The sequence below is a fragment of the Phoca vitulina genome, unplaced genomic scaffold, assembly GCF_004348235.1.
Source record: "Phoca vitulina isolate PV1807 unplaced genomic scaffold, GSC_HSeal_1.0 scaffold93, whole genome shotgun sequence".
Lineage (NCBI taxonomy): Eukaryota > Metazoa > Chordata > Mammalia > Carnivora > Phocidae > Phoca > Phoca vitulina.
In genome coordinates this window covers 2,134,464-2,159,947 of record NW_022589796.1, presented here as the reverse complement: position 1 = coordinate 2,159,947, position 25,484 = coordinate 2,134,464, and the positions used below count along the sequence as shown (strand labels likewise).

General features: G+C 37.6%; 1 protein-coding gene across 1 annotated transcript in view; it reads right to left on the bottom strand.

The window, feature by feature from the left end:
- Positions 1-5,208, bottom strand: part of MYO3A (myosin IIIA) — a 229,963-nt gene extending 224,755 nt beyond the window's left edge. The window contains exons 1-2 of the mRNA XM_032396700.1: positions 5,041-5,208; positions 2,058-2,192 (exon numbers count right to left, since the gene is read on the bottom strand). Coding sequence (XP_032252591.1) covers positions 2,058-2,192; positions 5,041-5,208 — 303 coding nt within the window. The remainder of the gene's footprint in view (positions 1-2,057; positions 2,193-5,040) is intronic.
- Positions 5,209-25,484: the final 20,276 nt, after the last annotated feature.

Here is a 25,484-nt window from a genome sequence, read left to right as displayed (position 1 = left end):
AGGTGGCCAATTCAGCATGTAAATGTATTTCCTCTCACTCATGAATCTCCATTAAAACGCTAGTAAGGGAATCAAAAGGTATGAACCACAAGAAAAAAGAGAACAGAAAAAGGGAGAGTAGTAGACAAGAGATTTCAACAAATGTTTTCATTATGGAAAGCAGATGACTGAGTGAGGATGACTGATTTGGTAATGCAGAGAAAGCCACAAAATAAAGCGCTAAGTGAGAACTATTTTGTGGTTACCCCGGCACATCAACCCAGGAGCTGGGAGAGGAGGGGCAGAAAACAAGGGACTCTTTGGAAGTCTTCAATCAAAAGACTTGACACCGTCTTATCCCACATACAAAATATCAACATCCAGGAGCCTGTCTGAGCACTCCTCACATACACAAACATCCAGGCAAGAGACTGGAGGTTTTATTCCCTAGAGAAACTGAAGGGACTCGGGATTTGGTGGCATCAGTACAGTGGATAATGAGAAGAAGGCACATACTATTGCACGGTGTGTAAAACAGGGAAGTGAGCTTGGAAGGGGGAGGCCAAGGGATTCAGGGAACAGTGGGTTCCATTTGGGTGAGCAGCAGAGATATCAGAGAGGTCAGTCTGATATGTGGCAGAACTCCACTGTGGAGAAGGATTCTAGAAGCACGATTGGCAACCTTGCCAAAATTCAGAACGCAGATTACAAAATTAAAGAGTAGAGAAACTCAGCCATGCATTTCCAGATACACATCAAAAGCATGGATCTGCTCAGGAGAAGGCGGCACTGCTAAACTGAATTGACATTACTACTACTCTAACCGGATCTATATTACTACTGCCCTGTATAATAACTGGATCGACATTACTACTGTTCTGTATTATAACGAGATCCATATTACTACTGCTCTGTATTACAAGCCTTTTGGTTCTACTTGCTTTTTGTTAACCAGGTGAATGTATTTATTTTGCAAAGGGTAAAAATGATTAAGTCTACCTGAAATTATATTGAGTGAAAAAATAGGGTAACTTCATAAAAAATACTGCCAATCATTTTAAACATACAAAAAAAAAAGATGAAGGAAGTATGTTAAATGTTGAGAGTGGTTCTTTTTATAGTTTCAAGTATTTTCTACAATGATCAGCCATTTAAAATCAGTTAAAAAATCATTTAAAAACAATAACAGAAAAAATATAAAGTATGAAAACAATACAACTTATATGTGTGTCACTGCAGAAAAATCAACAGAATGTTCTGAAAGAAATACAATAATCAAGTGCTAATAAAATAATAATGAACACAATAAATATATGTTATTACAGTGAACCAATGAAGGTTTTACTGGTCCTGAGTTTGATAAAAGCAACTATTAAAACAATTGTGAATTTTACCAGAATTAATGATTACCTCACTTTAATAATACCCAATGAAAATTAGAAAAACTACATTCTTCTAGGACTGGCAGTTACCTTAACAGGGCACCTTCCCATATGTATTCCTGCATCAGAGGGAACTGTCCAAAACTACTCTCAGGAGACTCTACAGCTTCCCTTGGGTGACTTACTTAGTATTCAACACCATTTCTGATACGGTTTTCTCCCCATAAATGTAAATACCTGGTTCTGTAGTTTATGACATTAGTATTCAGTGAGGACCGAAAAAAAAAATCACAGCTTACCATTTTTGTCTAATGAAGCCTCACTTACATTAATTTTCTCTCATACCCTAGCACCTGGCACAGAGCCTCTGTCACAAAATACAGATGAATAACTCAATATTATAATGAAGTCCCTTTTAAGCTTGTTCTTCTGCAAGGCAAAGAATCCCTGTTTCTTGAGTCTTTTATTGTGGAGATGCTTCCTCTTAGTCATTCATAGTCTTCGTGGCTTTTCTTTAATTTCTTAATGTGTCTTAAAAGGACAAGGCCAGAATGGGGCACAACATTCTGCTGAGTCTGTGACCAGTCAGGAACATACTAAAGGAAGGGTTTCATGGTGTCAATGTTACATAAACATTCAGTCATTCCAAGACCACACTGTAAATTTCCACATGTAGAATAATGTTGAAACACTTACCTCAAGAACCAACCACAGCTTGTCTCCATTTATTTTATCCTTCTTAAAGTACATCCCGTAGAATCTGACGACATTGGGGTGGTCGGAAAGCGTCTTTAAGATGTTATACTCTGCTTCAATCTCTTCATCGATATCCTGGTTTCAAAAAGTCATAGGAAGAAAACCATGAGAAAAACATGAATTATGTCAAAGAGACATATTAGAGATCACCAGATAGAGAATTTAATTTTGTCAAAGCAAGGTTATAATAATGGCTTTTAATGTGCTCAATAGTACGTTTTGAAACTTCTCAGGCCATTATGTAAGGGGAGAGAGTGTAATTTTCCCGCTAATCAAATACATCTCTAATTACGTTAATTTCATTGAGTTAAAAAGGGACAAATAAAAGACTATTTTTGTATGCACTTAGAAAGAAACATACATGAAGAAGGATTCCAGAGGATATTCCTTTCTTTGTAGTGTTAACTTTGTTTCAGTGGCAAAGCCATTGATCTGAAATAAAAACTTTTAGCTGGCTCATTTTGTTCCTTTGAAATACAGGATATGTAGAAGCTCTCAAAAGCTAGTCATACAAGCAATAAATTCTTATCTTTCCAAAAAAGTAAAATAAAATTATACATCAGATGGCATACAGCCTTAGTTAGCTAAAGGCTCATTCACCAGAAGTAGAACAGGTTGCTACATCTGCCAACAAAAACGCAAGATAACTACTTAGTCATGTTTTTAGAAACCACAATACATGAAACAACTCAGAGTAATAATAAGACAAAGCCTTCGAATACTGTTTTTATGGTAACATTTAGTGTCCACGTTGTTTTATGACAAAATCATGTAATCACAGAGCCAGAAAGAATTCTAGACCAGAGATCCAATTTGAGAAAAAGAAGCTAAAGCTCAGAGAGGTTGGTCACAGAGCTGGTTAGTGTAAGATGCAGGACTAGCCTGCAAGTCCACTGCCTCCTCCCTTCTAATCCCATTCATTTTATCCCTTTCTCAGATAGAAACATACTATATCAAAATTCATAATAGTAAGACTCTTTTAATAAAAAAAAGCCACTCTGAAAAATGCTTGGGATGCATTTAAATTTATTTTATTAAGATTATAATCTCTTGGTTATAAATCTTTTTTATTTGGCTTGTGACATGATGAATGAAGGGGAAATAAATAACTCTGAGAAAAACATACATGTACTGACAAGAATAAAGGCAGCAAAAGAACCAATTTCACACCATAGTTATGAAACCGATATATTTCATTAAAGCAATAGAACAAAACATGATTTTTAAGGTTCATAGGATACGAAACAGGAGTAAATTATAAAAGAATAATGGCTATATGTATCCATAATCCATTTGTCCTTCTCCATTAAGAAGTAGAGGAATGGGAGAGACACACTGGTTATGGGGCCAGACACAGGATCCAGCTGGAGCCCTTTCTCTTGCCACCACGAACCCCAACCCATACTTGCAAAGACCAGAGGAGAGAGGTACAGTCACTTTGGTACAGCTTAATTTGTGTCTCTCTGCCTTCAGTTTAAATGGTAAGAACTGGGGTGCCTGGGTGGCTCAATTGGCTAAGCATCTGCCTTCAGCTCACGTCATAATCTCAGGGTCCTGGGATGGAGCCCCACGTCGGGCTCCCTGCTAGTGGGGTGTCTACTTCTCCCTCTGCCCCGCCCCCCACCCTCAATCCCCATTCGTGCTCACTCTCTCTCTCTCAAATAAACAATTAAAATCTTTTTCAAAAACGGTAAGAACTTTCCATTAGGGGATAATCCCAATAGGGGATTATGAAAACAGTCAGCATCAGTTAAGCCTGCACATAGTTGTCTCTCTCTCTCTTTTTTCATTCCAATGTATCTAATATATTGCTTGAAAATAAACCCCCACTCTCCCTCTCCTCTGCTCAAAATAATATGAAACGCTGTAGTTAATAATGGGTTTAGTAGAAATAAGCAATCAAAAAAGAAAGCATAAGAAAAAGAAATCCTAAAATGCACAAACGGAGACCGGGAGACCTTTTGCAGAGTCCTACAGTTTGTTAATGTAAGAGCTATGACAAGGACCAGGAGTCCCATGTCCTTCCCAAACACATCACGACATCTCTGTCATGTCCCATCCCATTATGTGTGCAAGAGTCAAGTGGAGAAACTGCTCTCAATAGAACTTTGGGGATTATGTGATCACTGAGCTCATTCTGGTTCACCCACGTGGTGTGGGAGAGCTACACATATTTCCCAAGAGCTGAAAATGTTCCAAAACAGCCAGTTCTCATTCCCAGAAAAAAAAAGGGGGGAGGGGGGAACCTTATCAACTTCTTTACGCTCTTAAAGGCCAAAAAAAAAAAAAAAGCCTAGAAGGTTCCCTTATCACAACTGCTATTCCAAAAAAAGCAAAAGAGGATCCCCACTGGGGCATCAGTTGAAGAGGCCATAAGGACTACACATGCAATTTCAATTCTTCACAAGGAAACTCACCCTGATTATAAGTGAATACCATTTCTGCTTTGGAAACATTTCAGCAAACCTGAAAATTATTTTCCCATCTCTGAAAGAAATATAATTTAACATAAAATATTTCTGGGTTAGCTTAAAAGACATTCTTCCTGAAGCCTAAATAAATGCAGGAAGAAAAAGAGATCTGGCCAAGATGACATTTGAGAATTACTTCTAGACCCCTGAGTCTGGGTTCTTACAATTTTTTGCAATTTAAAATAACATAAAATCAACTGTTGAGCTATTAAGAGCTGTATTTATTTATTTACTTATTTGTATTATATATTTGTTCAATTATTAAATATTTATTGGTCCCTATTGTATATGTTAAGTATGTAAACGACAAAAACCTAACAAATAGACTTTTTTTTTACATTTTCAATTGACACTGTGACAAATAAATCAAGTTAGCTACAGACTTTTTAACTGTTTAGTACAAATAAAAACAAAGTTAATTAGCAGAAAAGAGGAAAAACAATGTGACATACATGAACTGGGTCCAGAATTTTCACTGCTGCTTTTTGGCCATTTTTCTTATTCAATACTTTAAAAACTTTCCCGTAAGTTCCTTTGCCAATCGTTTCGGTGATTTCCCACGTATCAGAAGGATCAGGAAAGTTATCAAAGATGATTGTTTTTCCAGTTAATGGAAGCATCTCACAAGTTTAAATCACTGGAGAGAAAAAGTACAGTTTCAGCTACATTTGATTGGGGATATTAAATGGCACGAACAAACTCATGGGAAATTATCTAACATTTCACTGATATGATGGAAAATATACAGCAGTAACCAAATGTACTCAGAATTATAGAAAATTTTAATTTCAATTCTTTTTGCAAACAGATTAATGAGTTCAATAATGCTTTGTAAACAGGGCTTTATTTCTATGTTTAATATAGTCCCATATTAATTGCTCTTCATTCTTTCCATATTAAAATAAGAGGCACATATTTAAATCACTTTGATATATTGCTTTATACTCAGATATTAATACAATGCATCAAAAAAATTTAAATTAACCTTAAAGATGATAAAACTCAATGTCGTCAAGGCAAATCCCACATTTTGAAGTGACTGTGTCTTATTATCACTCCTCTATGTAAAACCCAATAATGGGTCTCTTCATATTGCTTTTAGGATGAAATTTAACACAACCTACCAGGTCCTTTAAAGTATGGCCCTTGCTTAATGTCCTCACCTCATGTCTCAACTTTTCTTCTCTCAGACATTACAAACCAGTCACTCGGGACCCTTTAAAGTCATTTCTTTCTTGCTTAAGGGTCTTAGTAGACATGAATCCCTCCCACTTTCTGCCTGTGGTTTCTTTCTTTTTATTTATTTATTTATTTATTTTTATTTATTTATTATGTTATGTTAATCACCATACATTACATCATTAGTTTTTGATGTAGTGTTCCATGATTCATTGTTTGCATATTAACACCCAGTGCTCCATTCAATACGTGCCCTCTTTAATACCCATCACCAGGCTAACCCATCCCCCCACCCCTTCCCCTCTAGAATCCTCAGTTTGTTTCTCAGAGTCCATAGTCTCTCATGGTTTGTCTCCCCCTCCAATTTGCACCTTCATTTTTCCCTTCCTACTATCTTCTCTTTTTTTTAACATATAATGTATTATTTGTTTCAGAGGTACAACGGTTTCTTTATTGAATTCCAACACCTTCTTCTCTTTCAGATCTTAGCTTAGATGTCATTTCCTCTGAATGTGACCACTCTCCGTCCCATTTGGCTTGCAAGCCCCGCCCCGTACTTGCAGAGCACTCTACCCACGCTTATCGGATCTTACGACATGCCCAACACCTGGCACAGTGCTGAAACAATTAGAAGAGTACAGCCAATGAGGTCAGGTGACTTTTAAAAGGAGATGTTATATGTAACCTGAAATAAGATCCCAGGTTTCCTGACTGCCCAGTAGTGTTTTTAACCTTCTATATTCTTCCTATATTACATTCAACCATTTGTATAAAACCACACAAAAGTAACAGAAAGAGCTCCCAGAACTTCTGGTGGCTCTTACATTTTTTCAATTATCTGTGCAAAACCTCACAATCTTCAATGTTAAAAAGTTGCGTGCAGTTGTGCTTGTGTGTGTATGCATACACACAGAAACACATCTATTAATAAATAAGTATTAATGCTATACAATAATGTTAGCCCATGAAATTCATTGGTCTAACCACAATTTTCAATCTTAGCCATACCACCAATCCACTGAGTCCTCACTTTCTTTATAGCCATCAACCCTGTTCAGTCTTCATTCCTTCTTCACTTGCTTCTTCCCCAGCATAAATTCTACAGCTTGAATCATTATGACTTCCTTGCAAATACCCTCAACACTCTTGTTCCTCTTTCTCCACCATCAGTCTCCCAGAATGAAAAAACCAAGTCTGGTTAAAAACCCTACATGTCTTCACACCTGTGCCTGTAGCTAGAGAAAAACCACACAACCATATTGACTGGTTTCACTTCACATTCAGAATAACAAAGCTACAAGTAGACCTTCGACACTGCCTAGAAGTCCTACTGTGCTTCCCTGGTTTGTCTATTCCTTTCTCATTATTTCACAGTGATCCTTCTCCTCACATTTTTCTTGTCCTCAAATTGTTCTTTGTTCTCTAGCCCCTCCTACAAAATTTCCCAACTGATGCCCTTACTTAATAATTAATTGAAAACATAAAAGCAACAATAAATGCCTTAAAACTACAAACTTCTCATCCTGAAAACTACAAACGAATGAGCATCAAATGTGAGGTCTTTCTCATTACCTATCATCGGTTTTTGCTGTTTGGCCTCAATTAGTCTGTTTCTTCAGTTCCTTCTCAGCCTTCAGATCTTGGCTCAAACATCACTTTCTTAGAAGGGCCTTTCTTGACCAACCTACATAAAGTTAGCTTTTCCCACACATTTTATTTCTCCTTTAGAATGTAAGCTACAAAAGAGTATAGACTTTATTTTTACCACTGTTTCTGCAATTCCCAGAACAATGCCTAGTACATGGTAGGCAATTAGTAAATCTGGCAAAATGGGCAAATGTTTGTTTACCTGTTAATTCTGACAACACAGACCTTAGCTATCTTGTTCACATCCAAATCTAATAATGCCTAACTCTGTGCCTGGCATATAGTAGATGTTAAATATACAGCTGATGAATAAATTAATCAGTATGATTCTTCAAAAGAAGTTTTTAAATGAGGGAGAAAAATAAGGATTAGGGAGAGCTGAAAAGAATTTGAAAATCTAAACAAAATAAGGATCATGTTCTGATTCATTATACTGAAGGGCACATCATCTCATAAATGGCTATGAATGCCTGCTAAAAATTATATCACTACACAAAACACACTTATGAATGGTTCTTAGAACACTTAATCTTTATGAAATTTGTGCCTATGATCCAAAATGCAATGGAATAAGTAGGAGGTAATCAGTAATAATCATCCACTTTAGTGATCTCACAATCAGTGACAAGATAACTACTTCTTACATCTATGTACTTGAGTTATGCAAATAAGCATTTACGCCATCCACATAATGTAAAAGTTAGACCAAAAGACCAAATTAAATCTTGTTAAATGCCTGAAATAAGCGTTTTTAACCACAAGAAACATTCATTATATGCAATACTGCTTTTCAAGTGGTAATGTTGTTGAACACAATTTTAATTTCTTCTACATTAATTATTAGGAATTAACTATTGGTATTTAAATATACAGGCATAAGAATGACTCAACACCTAATGTGTGCAGAGTATTTTAGACTCTTGGGGATACGAAGATAGGCAACTCATGGATAGATATATGTAAGTAATATTATGAAAAGTGACAGATAATAGAAACAAGCATAAAGTGCTATAGTAGCCCAGATGAAGAAGCAATTAATTCTGAAGTGATCATGAAAAGATACAGAAAATAAGCAGTATTGGAGCTGGACATTAAACATGAAAAAAGGTTTGTCCAAAACATAATTTCCTCTTTAACAATTCTCAGTAAAACAAATATTTAAAGCAGTGCATTGTTATATCATAAAACACAAAACAATAATCACAGAATAACAAAAGCACAGGTGTTTTGGAAACAGAATATACTTAGTGAAATCTCATTCAAAACAAACAAAACTCCCAACAAGTAGGTAAGATGAAGTCTAAAATGACTTCCTCAAAATTAAACATTAAAGAATTCAAAACCTTAGAATAGAAGTCTTCTTAATCTTAAGCTATACTTTTTCCAGTACTGATAGATTATTATTTAAGAATAAAATAAAATGTCAGTTAGTAAACAACTAATTATTCAATGATTACAGTAGGTTGTAGGGCATGAATGCTCACTTTTTTTTTCTAGTCCTTTAGCACTCACAGAATAAAAAATAATTCTCTAGCTCATAAAATGAAAACTAACTTCTTAATTATATGATCATTTATGCTAAATAACTTTTTGGCATATATACTTACTATATTTTAACATATGTATTTACCATAATTCCAAAAAGGTACTTCCATTTTAAAAGCTACATTTTAAAAATGAAGAATCATCTTTTTGAATTGATTTATTATATATTGAGCTGCTGAGGGTTTTTTGTTCTTTTTTCATGATAGAAAAAAGACCATATTACAATGAAAAAAGTATCTTACTTCAGGATCTTATCATTCATCTCAAAACTTATTTGACTGCTTTTGTAAACCTCCCCTTCATTCTTCTTTACTAAAATAACCAAACTGCCTTCATGCTCATTCTAAAACACAGCAGGGCTGATCTCCCAATGGGCTGTGTCTTCCCTCTGCCTGGAATGCTCTTTCTCCAGATATCCATATTGGTCTACTCCCTCACTTCCTTTAATTCTTGCATCAGCCATCACCTCCTCAATAAGTCCTATCCTAGCCATCCTGTTTAAAATGCCACCCTGCCCTCCTCCACTCTATCCTACCTCCAACCTCCTGGTCCCCCTTTCCCTGCTCTATTTTCATAACACTCTTTACCTCCTTTCATGCTACATCACTTCCTGTTTATTATGTTTTACTTATTGTGTTTCTGTACTACTAGAATGTAAGCGCATGAGCATTGAAATTTTAGGTTGTTCACAGATATATCCCAAAGACTCTAAAACCATGACTAGCACAGAGGAAGTACTCAACAAGGATTTGTTGAATACTGGATAGAAATGAATAGAACACAGTAGCTAGAAAAATTTCAGGTGATTTTACCAATGAATTCAATAAAATATTTAAGAAAGAAAGAAAGAATGTCATCTTATGTAATCTTTTTTCAGAGACTAGAGACAGAGGGAACACTTGAAAGTACCTACACAGAGACAGAAATTATTAAAAAAAAGAGCCAAACAGAAATTCTGGATATGAAAATAAAAATAATTGAATTGAAAAATTCCCTAGAGGGGTTTAATAACAGAGTTGAATGGGCAGAAGAAAACCAGCAAACTTAAAGCCAAGTCATTTGAAATTATCAAGTCTGAGGAACAAAAAGAAAAAAGAATGTAGAAAAATGAACAGAGCCTAAGGGACTTACGAGATACCATCAAGAGAACCAATATAAGCATTATGAGTACTAGAGGAAGAAAAAGAAAGAGAATGAGGAGGGGAGATTATTTGAAGAAATAATGGCTGAAAACATCATAAATTTAAGGAAAAGACAGGGATGTACAAATCCATATAGATGGATCTACAAATCCAAGAGGCCCAACAAACTGCAAGGATAAATCCAAAGAAACCCGCACTGAGACACATTATTATGAAGCCGTCAAAAGACAAAGACAAAGACAAAGAAGGTATCTTGAAGGCAGCAAGAGAAAAGCAACTCATCATTTACAAGATTTTCCAGCAGAAACCTTGTAAGTCAGAAGGCAGTGGGACAATATAGTTAATGTGCTGAAAGAAAAACTTGTCAACTGAGAATTTTATATGCAGCAAAACTGTCCTTCAAATATGAGAGAGAAATTAACATTCCCCAAATAAATAAAAACTGAGGGAGTTCATTACCACTAGATCTGTCCTACAAGAACTGCTAAAGAGAGTCCTTCAGATTGAAATTAAGGATGCTAGACATTATATAATGATAAAAGCATTAACTCACCAAGAAGATACCACAATTATAAATATATATGCACAAAACACCAAAGCTCCAAAATATATATAACAAACACTGATGTAATTCAAAGAGAAATAAATCGCTCTACAATAATAGCAGGAAATTTCAATACCCTGCCTTCCGTAGTGGATAAAACAATGAGACAGAGATCAGGAAGGAAATATAGGACTTGAACAACACTAAGGACCAATCGGATCTAAGAGACACATACAGAATGCTTCATCTAACAATAGCAGAATACACATTTTTCTCAAGTGTAGATGGAATATTCTTCAAGATAAACCATATGTTAGGCCATAAAACAAGTCTTAATAAAACCTAAAAGACTGAAAACATACAAAATACCTTTTTCCTTTTAAGATTTTATTTATTTATTTGACAGAGAGAGCAAGAGAGCACAAGCAGAGGGAGTAGCAGAGGGCAAGGGAGAAGCAGGCTCCTTGCTGAGCAGGGAGCCCGATGCGGGGCTCAATCCCAGGACCCTGGGATCATGACCTGAGCCGAAGGCAGATGCTTAACCATCTGAGCCACCCAGGCACCCCCAAAATACCTTTTTCAATCAGAACATAATGGAACTAGAAATCAACAGCCGAAGGAAAACTGGAAAATCCACATATATGTGGAAATTAAACAACACACTATTAAATAATTAATGAGTCCTACAAGAAATCACAAGGAAAATTAGAAAATATCTTGAAGCAAATGAGACTACAATACAGCAGAACTTAAGGGATGTAGCAAAACAGTGTTAAGAGGCAAATTTATACGTATAAAAACTTATGTTAAAAAAGAAGAAAAATCTCAAATCCTAATTTTATATCTTAAAACTAGAATTAGAGGAAGAGGAAAAAATTAAACCCAAAAGTAATAAAAGGAAATAATAAATACTAGAGCAGTGATAAATAAAATAGAAAAGAGAAAAACAATGAAAAAAAATCAACAAAAACAAGAATTTGTTCTCCAAGAGATAAACAAAATTGACAAACCTTTAGTTAGACTAAGAAAAAAAATGGAGAAAATACAAATAAGTAAAACCAGAAAATGAAAGAGGAGGCATTACTACTGATTTCATAAAAATAGAAAGGACTGAACTAGGAACAATTACATGCCTACACAATGGATAAACTAGATGAAATGGACAAATTCCTAAAAACACACAAGCACCAAGACTGAATCATGAAAAAAATTAAAAATCTGAATAGGCCTATAAGTAGTGAGGAAATTGAATCAGTAATCAAAAACCTCTCAACAACAAAAGAAGCCCAGGACCACATAGATTTACTGGTTAATTCTACTAAACATTAAAGAAAAATTAACACCTTAAACAACAAAGTTTAAAAAACCTTCAACTCTTTTTTTTTTTAAGATTTTATTTATTTATTTGACAGAGAGAGACACAGCGAGAGAGGGAACACAAGCAGGGGGAGTGGAGAGGGAGAAGCAGGCTTCCCGCTGAGCAGGGAGCCCAATGTGGGGCTTAATCCCAGGACCCTGGGATCATGACCTGAGCCGAAGGCAGACGCTTAACGACTGAGCCACCCAGGTGCCCCAATACCTTCAACTCTTAAAAAGCAAGGACTAAGAATTCTTAAACTCTTCTAAAAAAATTTAAGAGGAGTGAGCAGTGCCTAATTCACTCTACGAGGCCAGCTTTACCCTGATACCAAAGCCAGGCAAAGACACTACGAGAAACGAATACTGCAGACCAATATCCCAATAAACACTGATACAAAAATCTTCAAATAAAATACCAACACTCTGAATGCAATAGCATATTCAAAGGGTCACATACAATGACCAAGTGGGATTTATTCCTGGAATGCAAGAATGGTTCAATATATGAATATCAATCAATGTAATACATGGCATTAACAAAATTAAGAGTAAAAAAATGATCATTTAAATTGATGCAGAAATGCATTTGATAAAATTTAATACTTGTTTAAGATTAAAAAAAAACACCCAAACTAAGAATAGAAGAAAACTCCCTGGATGTAACAAAGGCCATGTATGAAAAACCCATAGCTAACATCACATTCATTGGTGAAAGACTGAAAACCTTTCCTCTAAGAACAGCAACAGGCAAGGAGGCCTACTTTTGCCATTTCTATTCAACACAGTACCAGAAGTCCTCGCCAGAGCAAGCAGTCAAGAAAAAGAAAAGACATCCATGGATAAAGAAGACGTGGTATATATATAAAATGTAATATCTGTCGGCTATCAAAAAAATGAAATCTTGCCATTTGCAACAATGTGGATGGAACTAGAGGGTATCAGGCTAAGTGAAGTAAGTCAATCAGAGAAAGACAATTACATGATTTCACTCATATGTGGAATTTAAGAAACAAAACAGAGGAACATAGAGGAAGGGAGGGAAAAATAAAACAAGATGAAATCAGAGAGCGAGACAAACCAAAAGAGACGCTTAACTATAGGAAACAAACTGAGGGTTGCTGGAGGTGGGGGGATGGGGTAACTGGGTGATGGGCATTAAGAAGGGCACATGATGTAATGAGCACTGGGTGTTATATAAGACTGATGAATCACTGAACTCTACCTCTGAAACTAATAATATACTATATGTTAATTAATTGAATGTAAATAAAATAAAATTAAACTAAAAAAAAGAATAAAACCTTCCCATATCAAAAGTAAAAAAAAAAAAAAAGACATCCAAATTGGAAGGGAATATTAAAATTAACTTTATTCCTCTATTCACAGAGGACTTCATCTTATATGTAGAAAACCCTAAAGAAGCCACAAAAAGACTGTTAGAACTAATCAATGAATTCAGTAAAGTTGTGATATATAAAATCAGTTTCATTTCTATACACTAACAATGACTCTGAGAAGGAAATTCAGAAAACAATTCTATTTACAATAGCACCAAAAAGAATAAAATACTTACGAATAAATTTAAGCAAGGAGGCAAGAGACTTGTACAGTGAAAACTATAAAACACTGTTGAAAGAAATTAAACAAGACACAAAGAAATGTAGAGACATCCTGTGTTCACACATTGGAAGACTTGATATTGTTAAGATGTTAATACTACCCCCAAACAATCTACAGATGCATTCCCTATCAAAATCCCAAAAAGAAATGGAAAAAAAAAATCCATCCTAAAATTCGTATGGAATCTCAAAGAATCTCAAATAACCCAAACAATACTAAAAAGAAGGATAAAGTTGGAGGTCTCACACCTCCTGATCTCAAAACTTATTTCAAAGTCACAGTAATCAAAACAGTCTGATCCTGGCATAAAGACAGATATATAGACCAAAAGAATAAATTAGAGAACCCAGAAATAAAACTTCACATATATGGTCAAATGATTTTCAACAAGACTGCCAAGACCATTAAATAGGGAAAGAACAAACTTTTCAACAACTGGTGTTGAGAAAACTAAATAACCATATGTAAAAGAACAAAGTTGAATTCTTACGTTACACCATATACAAAAAATTAACCCCCCCACATCAGGCTCCGGGATCATCAGGGAGTCTGCTTGGGACTCTCTCTCTCCCCCTGTGCCCCTTCCCCCCATGCTTGCTCTTGCTCTCTCTCTCTCTCTTTCTCTCTCTCTCAAATAAATAAATCTTAAAAAAAAAAAAGAGAGAGAAAGATGGGGCACCTGGGTGGCTCAGTTGTTAAGTGTCTGCCTTCGGCTCACATCATGATCCCAGGGTCCTGGGATCGAGCCTCGCATCAGGCTCCCTGCTCAGCGGGAAGCCTGCTTCTCCCTCTCCCACTCCCTCTGCTGTGTTCCCTCTCTCGCTGTATCTCTCTCTATCAAATAAATAAATAAAATCTTTAAAAAAAAACGGATTGAAAAAATTAACCCCTAAGTATCAAAGACTTAAACATAAGAGCAAAAACTATAGAACTTAGAAGAAAACATAGGGGAAAACCTTCATAACAGTGGATTTGGCAATGATTTCCTGGATGTGACACTAAAACACAGGCAACAGAAAAAACAGATTTAAACTGGATTTCATAAAAATGAAAAACTCTTGTGCATCAAAGGACATTATCAACAGAGTGAAAAGACAACCTGCAGAATAGAAGAAAATATCTGCAAGTCCTATATCTTATAAAGGGTTAACCAGAATGTAAAAAGAACTCCTACAAGACAACAACAAAATAACCCAATTTAAAATATGGGCAAAGGACCTGAAGAGATCTTTGTCCAAAAAGGTATACAAATGGCCAATAAGCAAATGAAATGACGCTCATCACCACTAATCATTGGGAAAATGCAAATCAAAACCATAATGAGATACTACTTCACCCCCATTAGGATGGCTATTATCAAAAACACAGAAAACAAGTGTTGTTGAGGTTGGGAGAAATTGGAACTCTTGTGCATTGCTGGTGGGAATGTAACTAGGGCAGCTGCTGTGGAAAATGGGATAGTGGTTCCTCAGAAAAACAGAATTACCAACAATTCTACTTTGGGGTATATATTCAAAAGAATTGAAAGCAAGTTCTCAAAGAGATATATGTATATCCATGTTCACAGCAGTATTATTCGCAGTAGCTAAAAGGTGGGAGCAACCCACATGTCCATCAATGGACATGAATACAATGTTGTACAGACATACAATATGGAATATTACTCAGTCTTAGAAGGGAAAGGACATTCTGATACATGCTACAATATGGATTAGCCTAGAAGACATTACGCTTAGTGGAAAAAGGCAGCCACAAAAGGGCAAATATTGCATGATTCCATTTATATAGAGTACCTAAAATAGTCCAATTCAGAGAAGGAAAGTAGAATTGTGGTTATTAGGGACGTCGGGGAAGGAGAATAAATGGAAATTATTGTTTAATGGGTAGAGTTTTAGTTCAGGAAGATAAAAAAATTCTGGAGATGGATGGTGGTGATAACAGTACAACAATGTGAGCGTACTTAATGTCACTGAACTGCACATTTAAAAATGATTCAAGGGTAAATTGTATGTAATGCATATTTCACCACAATAAAGATGTTACTCGGGATGCGGTATAGGGAAACAAAGTAATGAAAAACACGAAAGCCAAACTGAAAGATATGGAAAGGAGAATGGAACGGTCCGCCTGCCCTCAGATCCACGCATAACCTTCCATGTCCTGAGTCTGGGGAGCTGATATCTCAAAACTGTATTTCCCACACTACCCGTTCCCTTCACTTCCTCCTCTGCTAGATTCTGTCCATGAGAGTCTCAGGCAGGAGACTGGATGGGAGGAGGAAGTGATACCAGGATATTTCTCCTCTGCTTTCTCTGGGTTTTATGATGTCTCCACCAGTGGCTATGTCTCCACGGTCCCTGTTCCTATAAGGAAGAACCTGCCATGGTTCGAGATGGCCTCAGTTTCTGGGTTCTGGTAAGACTATCTCCATACTGCAACCCCACAGCCCAAGCAGTGACAGGAGTTTTCTTGCTATTGCTGAACATAAACTGCCTCACTATGCCCTGTTTGGCATTTAGATATCCCAAAACATTTCTAACTGATTTTTCACATGTCTTAGTCTGTTCAGGCTGCTATAACAAAAATACCATAAATTGGGTGGCTTAGAAACAAAAAAATACTTATTTCTCCCAGTTCTAGAGGCTGGGAAGTCCAATGTCATGTGCTGGTAGACCCAATGTCTGGTGAGGGCCCACTTTCTAGACAGCTGGGTTTTCACAATAACCTCACATTGTGGAGAAGATGAGTTAGATCTCTGGGGTCTCTTTTATAAGGACATTAATCTTATTCATGAGGCTCCTCCGTCATGACCTAATCACCTCCAAAGGCCCCACCTCCCATCACCCTGGTGCTCAGGATTTCAACATAGGAATTTTGGGAGGACATAAACATTCAGACCAGAGCACCATCTGAAATTCCCTGTTGAACTACCCAGTATTAACTGTTTTCCAGACTGATTCAGTCAACACACATCCAATCCATTTGAGAAGGCGAGAATAGAGAGAATGGAGAAAAAGCAACAGGTAATGGTTGAGAGTTTTCCTAAAGAGGTGAAATGTGTGAACACTCAAATTTAGGAAGCTCAAGTAGGGTAGATAAAAAGAAATCCACAGTTAGATACACACCACAGTAAAACCATGGAACACCAAAGATAAAGAACACCTCTTAAAACCAACCAACTAGAAAAGATATATTACATGTAGAGGAAAACAATTAGAATGACTGCTGATTTTCTTTTTTTTTTTTTTAAGATTTATTTATTTTAGAGAGAGAGAGCGAGCAAGGGGAGGGACAGAGGGAGAGGGAGACAAGCAGACTCCCTGCTGAGTGGGGAGCCCCACGCAGGGCTTGATCCCAGGACCCTGAGATCATAACCTGAGCAGAAATCAAGAGTCAGACGCTCAATCAACTGAGCCACCCAGGTGCCCCTTGACTGCTGATATTAAAATAGAAAGCAGTAATATAATAAATTCAAAAAATATATATGTATTCAAATGAAAGATGATAATTGTTAACCTAAAATAAACAAAAGTATCTTTCAAGATCAAAGGCAAGATAAAGACATTTTTCACCAAAAAAAATTTGCATTTAACCATAATGACCCCTGAGACAGAGCATATTTATAGGATACCTTTCAAGAACGATAATGATCTGCAAGAAAGGTCTAAATTGCCAAAAACAGCAAAGACACTGTTACGCATGTGTATAAATCTAAACTAGCACTGACTGCAAGACACAATACTAGATAATAATGAATGATAATAATAATGAAATGAATAACATGAATAATAATGAAAAGTGTAGTAATAGGATTTCAATGTTCCTAAATTACTTATATGGTTAAAGAGGCAGTTAGAAATAATAACTTCAGACTTTTAAGATAAATATACATGTTAAATACTTACATTAAACATGAGAACCTCAAAATACCATTATATAAAGAAAGTAGCAGATGGCTTTACTCGAAGCCAAGCAATATTGTAATACCCCGATTCTTACTTTTAAAAATATTCATCATATATTTTTGCAGAACATTATTGGAGGATCCTTCCCTCAATGCACCCACTTCTGCTAAGCTCTTTCAACTTCACCATGTAAAGTTTAAGTTAGATTCAAAAGGTGCTCCTGCCTATGATGGAAGAGACATACTGGAAGGTCAACAGGTCAGCTACCTAAGTTGTCCCTTTCCACACGGCAGCCAGAATGATCTCAACACAGAAAATCAGATCACATTATTTTCCTGCTAACGAACCTTCAGAATCCATATTCTTACTGCGTTCTCCAGACCCTGAATGATCTGGCTCTTTCTGACACCCCTAAACTCACTCTAAGTTTTTCTTCACCATTCCCTGTGTCTTCAGCCTCCACTCCCTCCTGACAAGGTGTTTGGACACTGAAACTCTTGTCTGCTGAAGGATGTCCTGTTGTCTTGGCTTAGCTGCTTCCTCAAACCCTCTGCATGGCTGGCTTGACTTTCTCTCATACACATACCATGAGGAGCACACACAGTTACCACACCCACAAATGAACTACCCCTCCTTTTATCTTATTGCATAGATTATCCTCTTGGCATGATTGTGAAAGGAATAAAGCCTCCCTGGTTAAAAGAAGCCCACTAAAAAGTGTGTTTGCTATATAAAACAACTTCACAGAGACACCAGGCTGAATCACCACACAAGTTTTGGGTATCTCCTTTCTCAGAACTTTAAAACACACTCACAGAAATCTCTGGTCTAGTGTAACTGCAGACCAGATTAACTGGACACATATCTCTTTCAGCTTTCCAATAACATAGGTAATAAAGTATGGCTTAAAACAGACCTTGTCTATTTATATGTATGGTCTGTTTTGAATGAGCCGTAGTCAATGTTTTGTTCCCTTCAATTTGCTTAAGGATGCTCTGTAGAGAGGGCAAATAAGGACTACTGATGTACTTCCATATATGTATTCTTTCTACCACTCATTTTCTTAGTTTGTAATTATGGAAATAAAAGTACTTGCTTAAAATAAGTGCTGAAACCAAAAGAAAGGCTATCATTTCCTAACAAATTTCTCCATAGTTAAAAAGTGGCATTAGTGGGGTGCCTGGGTGGTTCAGTTGGTTAAGCTTCTGCCTTCAGCTCGGATCATGATCCCAGGGTCCTGGGATCGAGTCCCTCATTGGGCTCCCTGCTCAGTGGGGAGCCTGCTTCTCCCTCCGCTTGCTGCACCCCCTGCTTGTACTCTCTCTCTGTCTGACAAATAAATAAATAAAATCTAAAATAAAGTAAAATAAAAAGTGGCATTAGTGAGAACCCAAAACAACTTTAAGTCGTCAGAACACTATTTTAAGCTTTAGTACAAACCCATAAGCTTCAATGTCCACAGTTATAAAATGCAATGATAATGCATGTCTAAACTAATTCTGAGTTGATTTAAGTATCAAATAAGGAAATGCTTCATAAATTGTAATACAGGATTACTGTACTCCTTTTTAAACGATAAAAGTTGGGTTATGGTTTTGGCCACACAATTAGTAAGGTATATTTTCTGAGTCAGAAATCACAACCTGAAATGTCTGCAGGGCAAGGGAGGTGAAATACATGAGTGAGGCAGGTGGGAGAAAGTACGAGCAGGGAGTGGAGACCCTGTGGAAACTGGAGAGTGTACGCACCCTATCCAAAGTGGGCAACCACACGCTGGATTCAGCTGCTAACAGTTGCAAGCTCCCTCCTGCCTGGCCCTCCTGTTTCTCAGGAAAAGCTAGGACTCTAGGAATTTATGCAAAATGTACTAATTCTAAAATATTGGTAAATAATTCAATTATTTTAAAGTGATGAGCTCACCCAAATCAACATATCCAAAGACCAAATTCAGCTTTTATGCTATCACCTTATGACTTCTACATGAGGATTTGTGTTCTTTGTCCAGAAATAGACAATAGACATAAACCTAACCACACGGTGTGATTATCCTCAGAGCTCAGGACAAATGGACACTAACAGTGGCTAGCATTTTTCTGGACTGCCATATGCCAGGTGCCTACTGTACTTATAGTTTTATATGCATTATGTCATTTAAGACTCATAAGAAACATTCCAGAAAGACATTACTGTAACCCGCATTTTCAGAAAAGAAGACTGGGATTAGAGAGAGTTTTTAAGGTCATAATGCTGGCGAATGGTAGAGTCAAGAAAAAGGCCAGGTCAGGGGCGCCTGGGTGGCTCAGTCGGTAAGCGTCTGCCTTCGGCTCAGGTCATGATCCCAGGGTCCTGGGATCGAGCCCCGCATCGGGCTCCCTGCTCAGCGGGAAGCCTGCTTCTCCCTCTCCCTCTCTCCCTCCCTCCCTCTCTGCCTCTCCCCCTGCTTATGCACGTTCTATCTCTCTCTTTCTGACAAATAAATAAATAAAATCTTTAAAAAAAAAAAAAAGAAAAGAAAAAGGCCAGGTCAAAGGCCATGGTAGAAGGTTGGTGTTCAATGATAGATGATTTCAGTTCAGAAGAGTAATGTTCCCCAACTTGAGGGTCCTGACTCCTTGTTGTCCCCAAAATGGTAGAGTCTTCTGTGAATTATTTTGAAAGTCTAATGGAAATCTTCTATTTACCCTCTAATGGATAACTGAGTTTGTTTCCTATTACCAAGGAAAGGGAGTTTGTTTGTTAGATACAATTTTTCAAATTATGGATCCAGGGGAAAGACTAATGAAGGGATCATTGTTTAAAAAAAAAGTTGGAAATGAAAAGTTTAGAGTACTGACATTGCAGAAATCATTAAAATGATAAAACATTTTTAAATCAGAACTTTATATAATCTACATTCATATACTCTAAAGTAGATTTTCACTTACAAATATTTGTTTGTTCACCAAACTATTAGCAGTAACTAATGGACCTTCAAATATTTTGGATTTGACAGATAAAAGTTATTTTTCAAACATGTGCACAAAAAAATTGGGTTGTAAAAGGAAGATGGAAAAGAAAGGCAAGACAATGCTATCCCCTTTTGTGATGTGACCACAATCTCTGCAAATAGATATACCAGGCTGGTATCAAAGACCATCAAGTTGAATCTTTCACTTTGCTCTTTTTTCCCCCACCAATAATAATAAAAAAGGACTAAGACAAATGAGAGTAATTTTTCACACACGCTAGACATCACATCAATACATTCATAAAAAAAAGTTATCGTTGAAATCTTATACATCTCTAAATTCTCCAATTTGAAAACAATTATCTTTTACAATGTCATAAAAATCAATATGGCATGAATAACACGGACTTTCATTTATTTGTCAAAACTTGGAACTTAGGCTCCAGCAAATCCAGAAAAGTTGTCAATTTGATCACCTACCTTTAGAAAAGTCTGAAAGTAAAGCATAGTAATGCTCAGATCCAAGACATAAAGTGCCCAGGCTGCAGCTGTGATCCTGGGCCTGTGACACACAACAAAGTCATGGTGTTACAGGGATAAGCATCCAGGATCCGGGGAAAGTAATTAGAAGTTGAATTTATGAACATTTAGGTAGTATGGCAGGACTATAATTTTTTCCTCCGTTTTAGCATTTTTACACAACTAACACGGAGAATAAAGCACCTCATCTCCTGTACCAGCATAAAACAAATCTAAAGTTCCTGGATCAATGTGAATTATAAAAAAAACTTAAGGCTTTAAGAGCACCTACAATCACCACGAAAACTGCAGAAACAATGAAACCCATGAGGAGTCTTCGGATTTTCAAAAATCTTTTTTTTTCCTTCTTAATTTTAGTGCCCTTACAAGGGCTATTTCAAGGCTTACGTCCAATTACCATCCTAGTACTAATAAATGATCACTTAAATGTTTTTGTTTTAAATTTCTCTTAGGAAAATGTTAGCAAGGTGCAAATAGAAGAAACTCCTGGAAAACAGAACGGGGCTGTTAGCAAGTTTCAATGACATCGTTTCTGGTAGGATTCCCCTATTTCTCAACAAGGATCACAGTGCTCTTGCCTGCACTTTCTCTCTCCTTAGGAAACTTTTCCAGAGGCATATGGAGTTGCAGGGAGCCCAGCCCCACCGACCTGCTCCTAGAGAAATCCCAGAACAAGAGCTCGGTCCCTCCGCGGACCGCCGGGGCGAGGTGCGTCCTCCCCTCGGGTTCTCCTCGCACGTTCTTCACGCTCCCCCTCCAGGTCTGCAGGCCTGCCCCGGGCGCGCGCGGGCGCCCCAGCCTCGCACTCTCGGAGCCCCGGGCGCGCCCTCCACCCCGGGGCCGGGAAGCGGCGCCGCCTCCAGCGCCGCGCAGGCCCCGCCCCCTCCCCGGGCGCCTCGCCACACCCGCGCGGCCCTGACCCCTACCTGGGCCGGAAGCGGGCGCCTCCTTATGCCCCTCCCGGGGCTCGGGAACGTGCTTCCTCCCCGCTGCGCCCCCGCAGCACCCCGCCCGCGCCGAGGGAGGTGGCGCGACACCTGCGCCTCGGAACCTCGCTCGGCTGTGGGCTGGCGGCGGAGGCTGCGAGGGTCTTTTCGGGACCCGGCCCGCGCCTCCCTGGCCTGGTGCCGGGGACGCGGGGCAAAGGGGGTGCAGCGCCCACCCTGGGGAGCCCCCCAGACCCCTGGAACCTCCCGGACATGCCCAGGGTCCTGGAGCAAATTCACCTCATTTTAATGCTCGGTGTCTCCCCGCCCAAGAACTTCCCCAATCTATGGGGCTCAAGCCACCAGCTGAAAATACGCATCGGTTTTAGACCTGCGAAAGGAAAGTGACTAATGAAGTCGCCCACAGATACCAATTCACTTTGGCGGTTTAAGGAACCTGGGGCTCAGTCTGAGTGAAAGCTGGAAGCTCTGCTCCAGGAAGACTTCTGTTAATTACCAGTCCTCTAGCTGGTCCCGTGCGGCGCCAGGCCTGTCCTCCCTGTCCTGACGGTTCTGAGCTCCCTGAATGGGTCCATGCTGACCACATTCCCCTGAACAAGGGACATTGTGCGCACAGTTAAGCCTTCCTCCCACCACCACCCCCTTCAACAGGTGGGAACCACAGTCAAGATGTCCTTTGATTCTGTTAGTAATCTAAATGGGTCTGACATTCATGATGTTATCTAAGTGAGAAGAATTCTAGAAGAGAACAGAGGTCATCTAGTCCTAATCAATGCATCTGCCTGAACAAAAACATGATCATTTGAATAGATGCCAAAAAGGCATTCAGCATATTCAAGATCCTTCCTCAGAAAAGATCTTTGAACTCTAGAAATTGAACAATGAATTTTTCTCAGAATATCGTGTATCTCATCTGATATCTGAGGATATCTCAGAATATTGAGAATATCGTATCAGTACTAACATGTAAACAGACTCAAAATTTTAAGTTACTTCTTTAAAAACCAGCATATCAAATATATTATTTAACATAATAAAAAGAAGTAACCAACTGGCCACACACAAAATAAAATAGGCCAACAATAACCAATTAAAATACAATGGGAAAATGGATCCCATTTACAATAGCAACAAAGAATATGAAATAACCAGGAATGATAAAAAAATGAGAAATGTAGATCTAAGAAGAAAAATGCAGGACTATTGAGAAAGTATTTATAAAATATTTTATTAACTAGGGAGACAGAGGATATCCTTTAGTGAAAAAACAAAATTTTAAATACACAATTATTACCTCCTAAATTAAGAGACAAAAATATTCTAGAATTCATTTGAGAAACTACATAAACTAGAAAAGCTAAGGCCAGTGGTTCTCAGACTGTGGTCTTGGGGCGTCTGAGGTCATTCAAGGGGTTCACAAAATCAAAATTGCTTTCATGATAGTATTAAGACTTTTTTTTTCCACTCCTTTTTCGGTATCCGTTCTTTCACAAGTATACAGTCAAGTTGGCTACATCCTATGTGTTATCCCAAGAGGTTGAATGCTGAAGCAGATGTACCTTCTATCATGCCAAGCAGGGAACAAATTTGCAAGAATGTAAAGGAATGCCATCTCTTCCACTAAATTTGTTTTGGAAAACTGTAGTTATTGTTCATTAAAAAAATGTTATCTCTACTAACATGCAATGAATTTACTAGTGTTTTTAAATTAATTTTAAGTAAATATATTTTTAAATTTCTCAAATTTCTAATATGGTAAATATCAGGGGACATAACACACAAACAAAAGCGCTTTGGTGTCCTCAAATGATTTTTTAGAGGGTAAAAGAGGGTCCAAGACCAAAAAGTTTGAGAACCTTTCGATAACAATGAAATAAAAACATAGTAGTAAACTATAATAATTAAGAGTATGGCACAACACAAGAATAGAATAGTATGTACAATCCAATCAGCCTAAGACCATCAAGGACAAAACCTGTGGCCTCACTGTCAAGTTTACCAACTCATTGCAGCAATGGCAACTGTCCACCATGAGGCAGAGTTTTGATAAGCTCAAAGCCCAGCGGGGCTGGGAGTAAAGGGGCCAACATGAGGGTTGGACTGCAAAATGAACCCAGGGTTTGCTTCCTTGGATAAACTTGGAATGTCATATTCAGAAACACCTCATGTGAAGCTCTGCTCCTGAGTTGTAAAATCAAGGCCATTTGTCTGTATCGAAGTGAGTTAGACCTCCGAGCAAGAGTGGGATGTTTCATTCTTACTGATATAATTTCAAAAATTAAAATTTCTGATTGTCTAGGATTTTAGAGAACACGATTTTCCAATGAGTAAGAAAGTAGTAGTTACTCAAAGAAGATGTCTGTAGTGATACTTTAGAACTGCAATGTGCCCTTGGAAGAAATATGGTTTCCTGTTCATCTTGCAGCTGGCTGTCCCAGTCTGATAAATAGCCAGGTGGATTTTTACTTTCTCAGTCTGTTAGTTTTGCTTTTCAAAAGAAACTGATTAAATAGTTGCAAATAGATTTGGGTTAAATTTACCAATTATTTTCCTTTATGGTTTGCCAATAGATACAAGAACTTAACATATGATGTGAAGGCATAAAAAGCCATATAGGAGAAAAATTTTATTCAATAAATGATTTTAGGACTACTGGCTAGCTTTTAGGCAAATATATAATTAGATCAGTGTGTCAAACCATGCACAAGAGAAATATGATAAGGATTAAAAATTTTGATTTAGAAAATCAAACCAGAAGTCTAGAAAAAATAAAATTAATATCTATAAAATATCTGGATGGAAAAATATTTTACTTTTAAAAGCAATCATACAGGAAAACAACTGGCAAAATTAACTAAATAATGTAGTATTCCCCTTGAAAATATCAACCAAAACAAACAAAATACAGCAGATACAAAAAGGGGAACAATACTCTGGAATAAATAAGTGCAGCAGATCAAATAGGGTTTATATCTTTAATATATCTTAAAAAGTGCAATGAAATTGTTAAGAAAAGCTCCAGGACTTTAACGGATAGAGAATACTCTATAGAGATGACAAATGCTCTATTTAGAGGGAGGGCAGGAGGCTGTAGCCGCATGAAGTATTACCTTGGTAATTCTATGTGGGTCTGGGTTGAGAAGTTGAATAAAGGGCAGGAGAAGAGGGTCACAGTCAGGGAAGGTTTCTCAGAGGAGTTGTTTGGTTTGAGGCATAAGGCTGTGTAGGAGCTCACTTGGTAGGAGAAAGAAGGTCACATCAGACAGACGGAGCAGCCCGTGCAGAAAGACAGACCTGGAGGAAAGCACAATGCTTCAATATGGCTGAAGAGGCATTGGAGATAAAGCTGTAAAATGGGTGAGTTTGGCAAAAAGGCCCGCATGCCCAGCCAAAGAGATGTATTTGGCCATGGAAGTTATTAAAGAATATTTGGGGGCACCTGGGTGACTCAGTTGGTTAAGTGTCTGCTTTCAGCTTAGGTCATGATCCCAGGGTTCTGGGATCAAGTCCCACATCAGGCT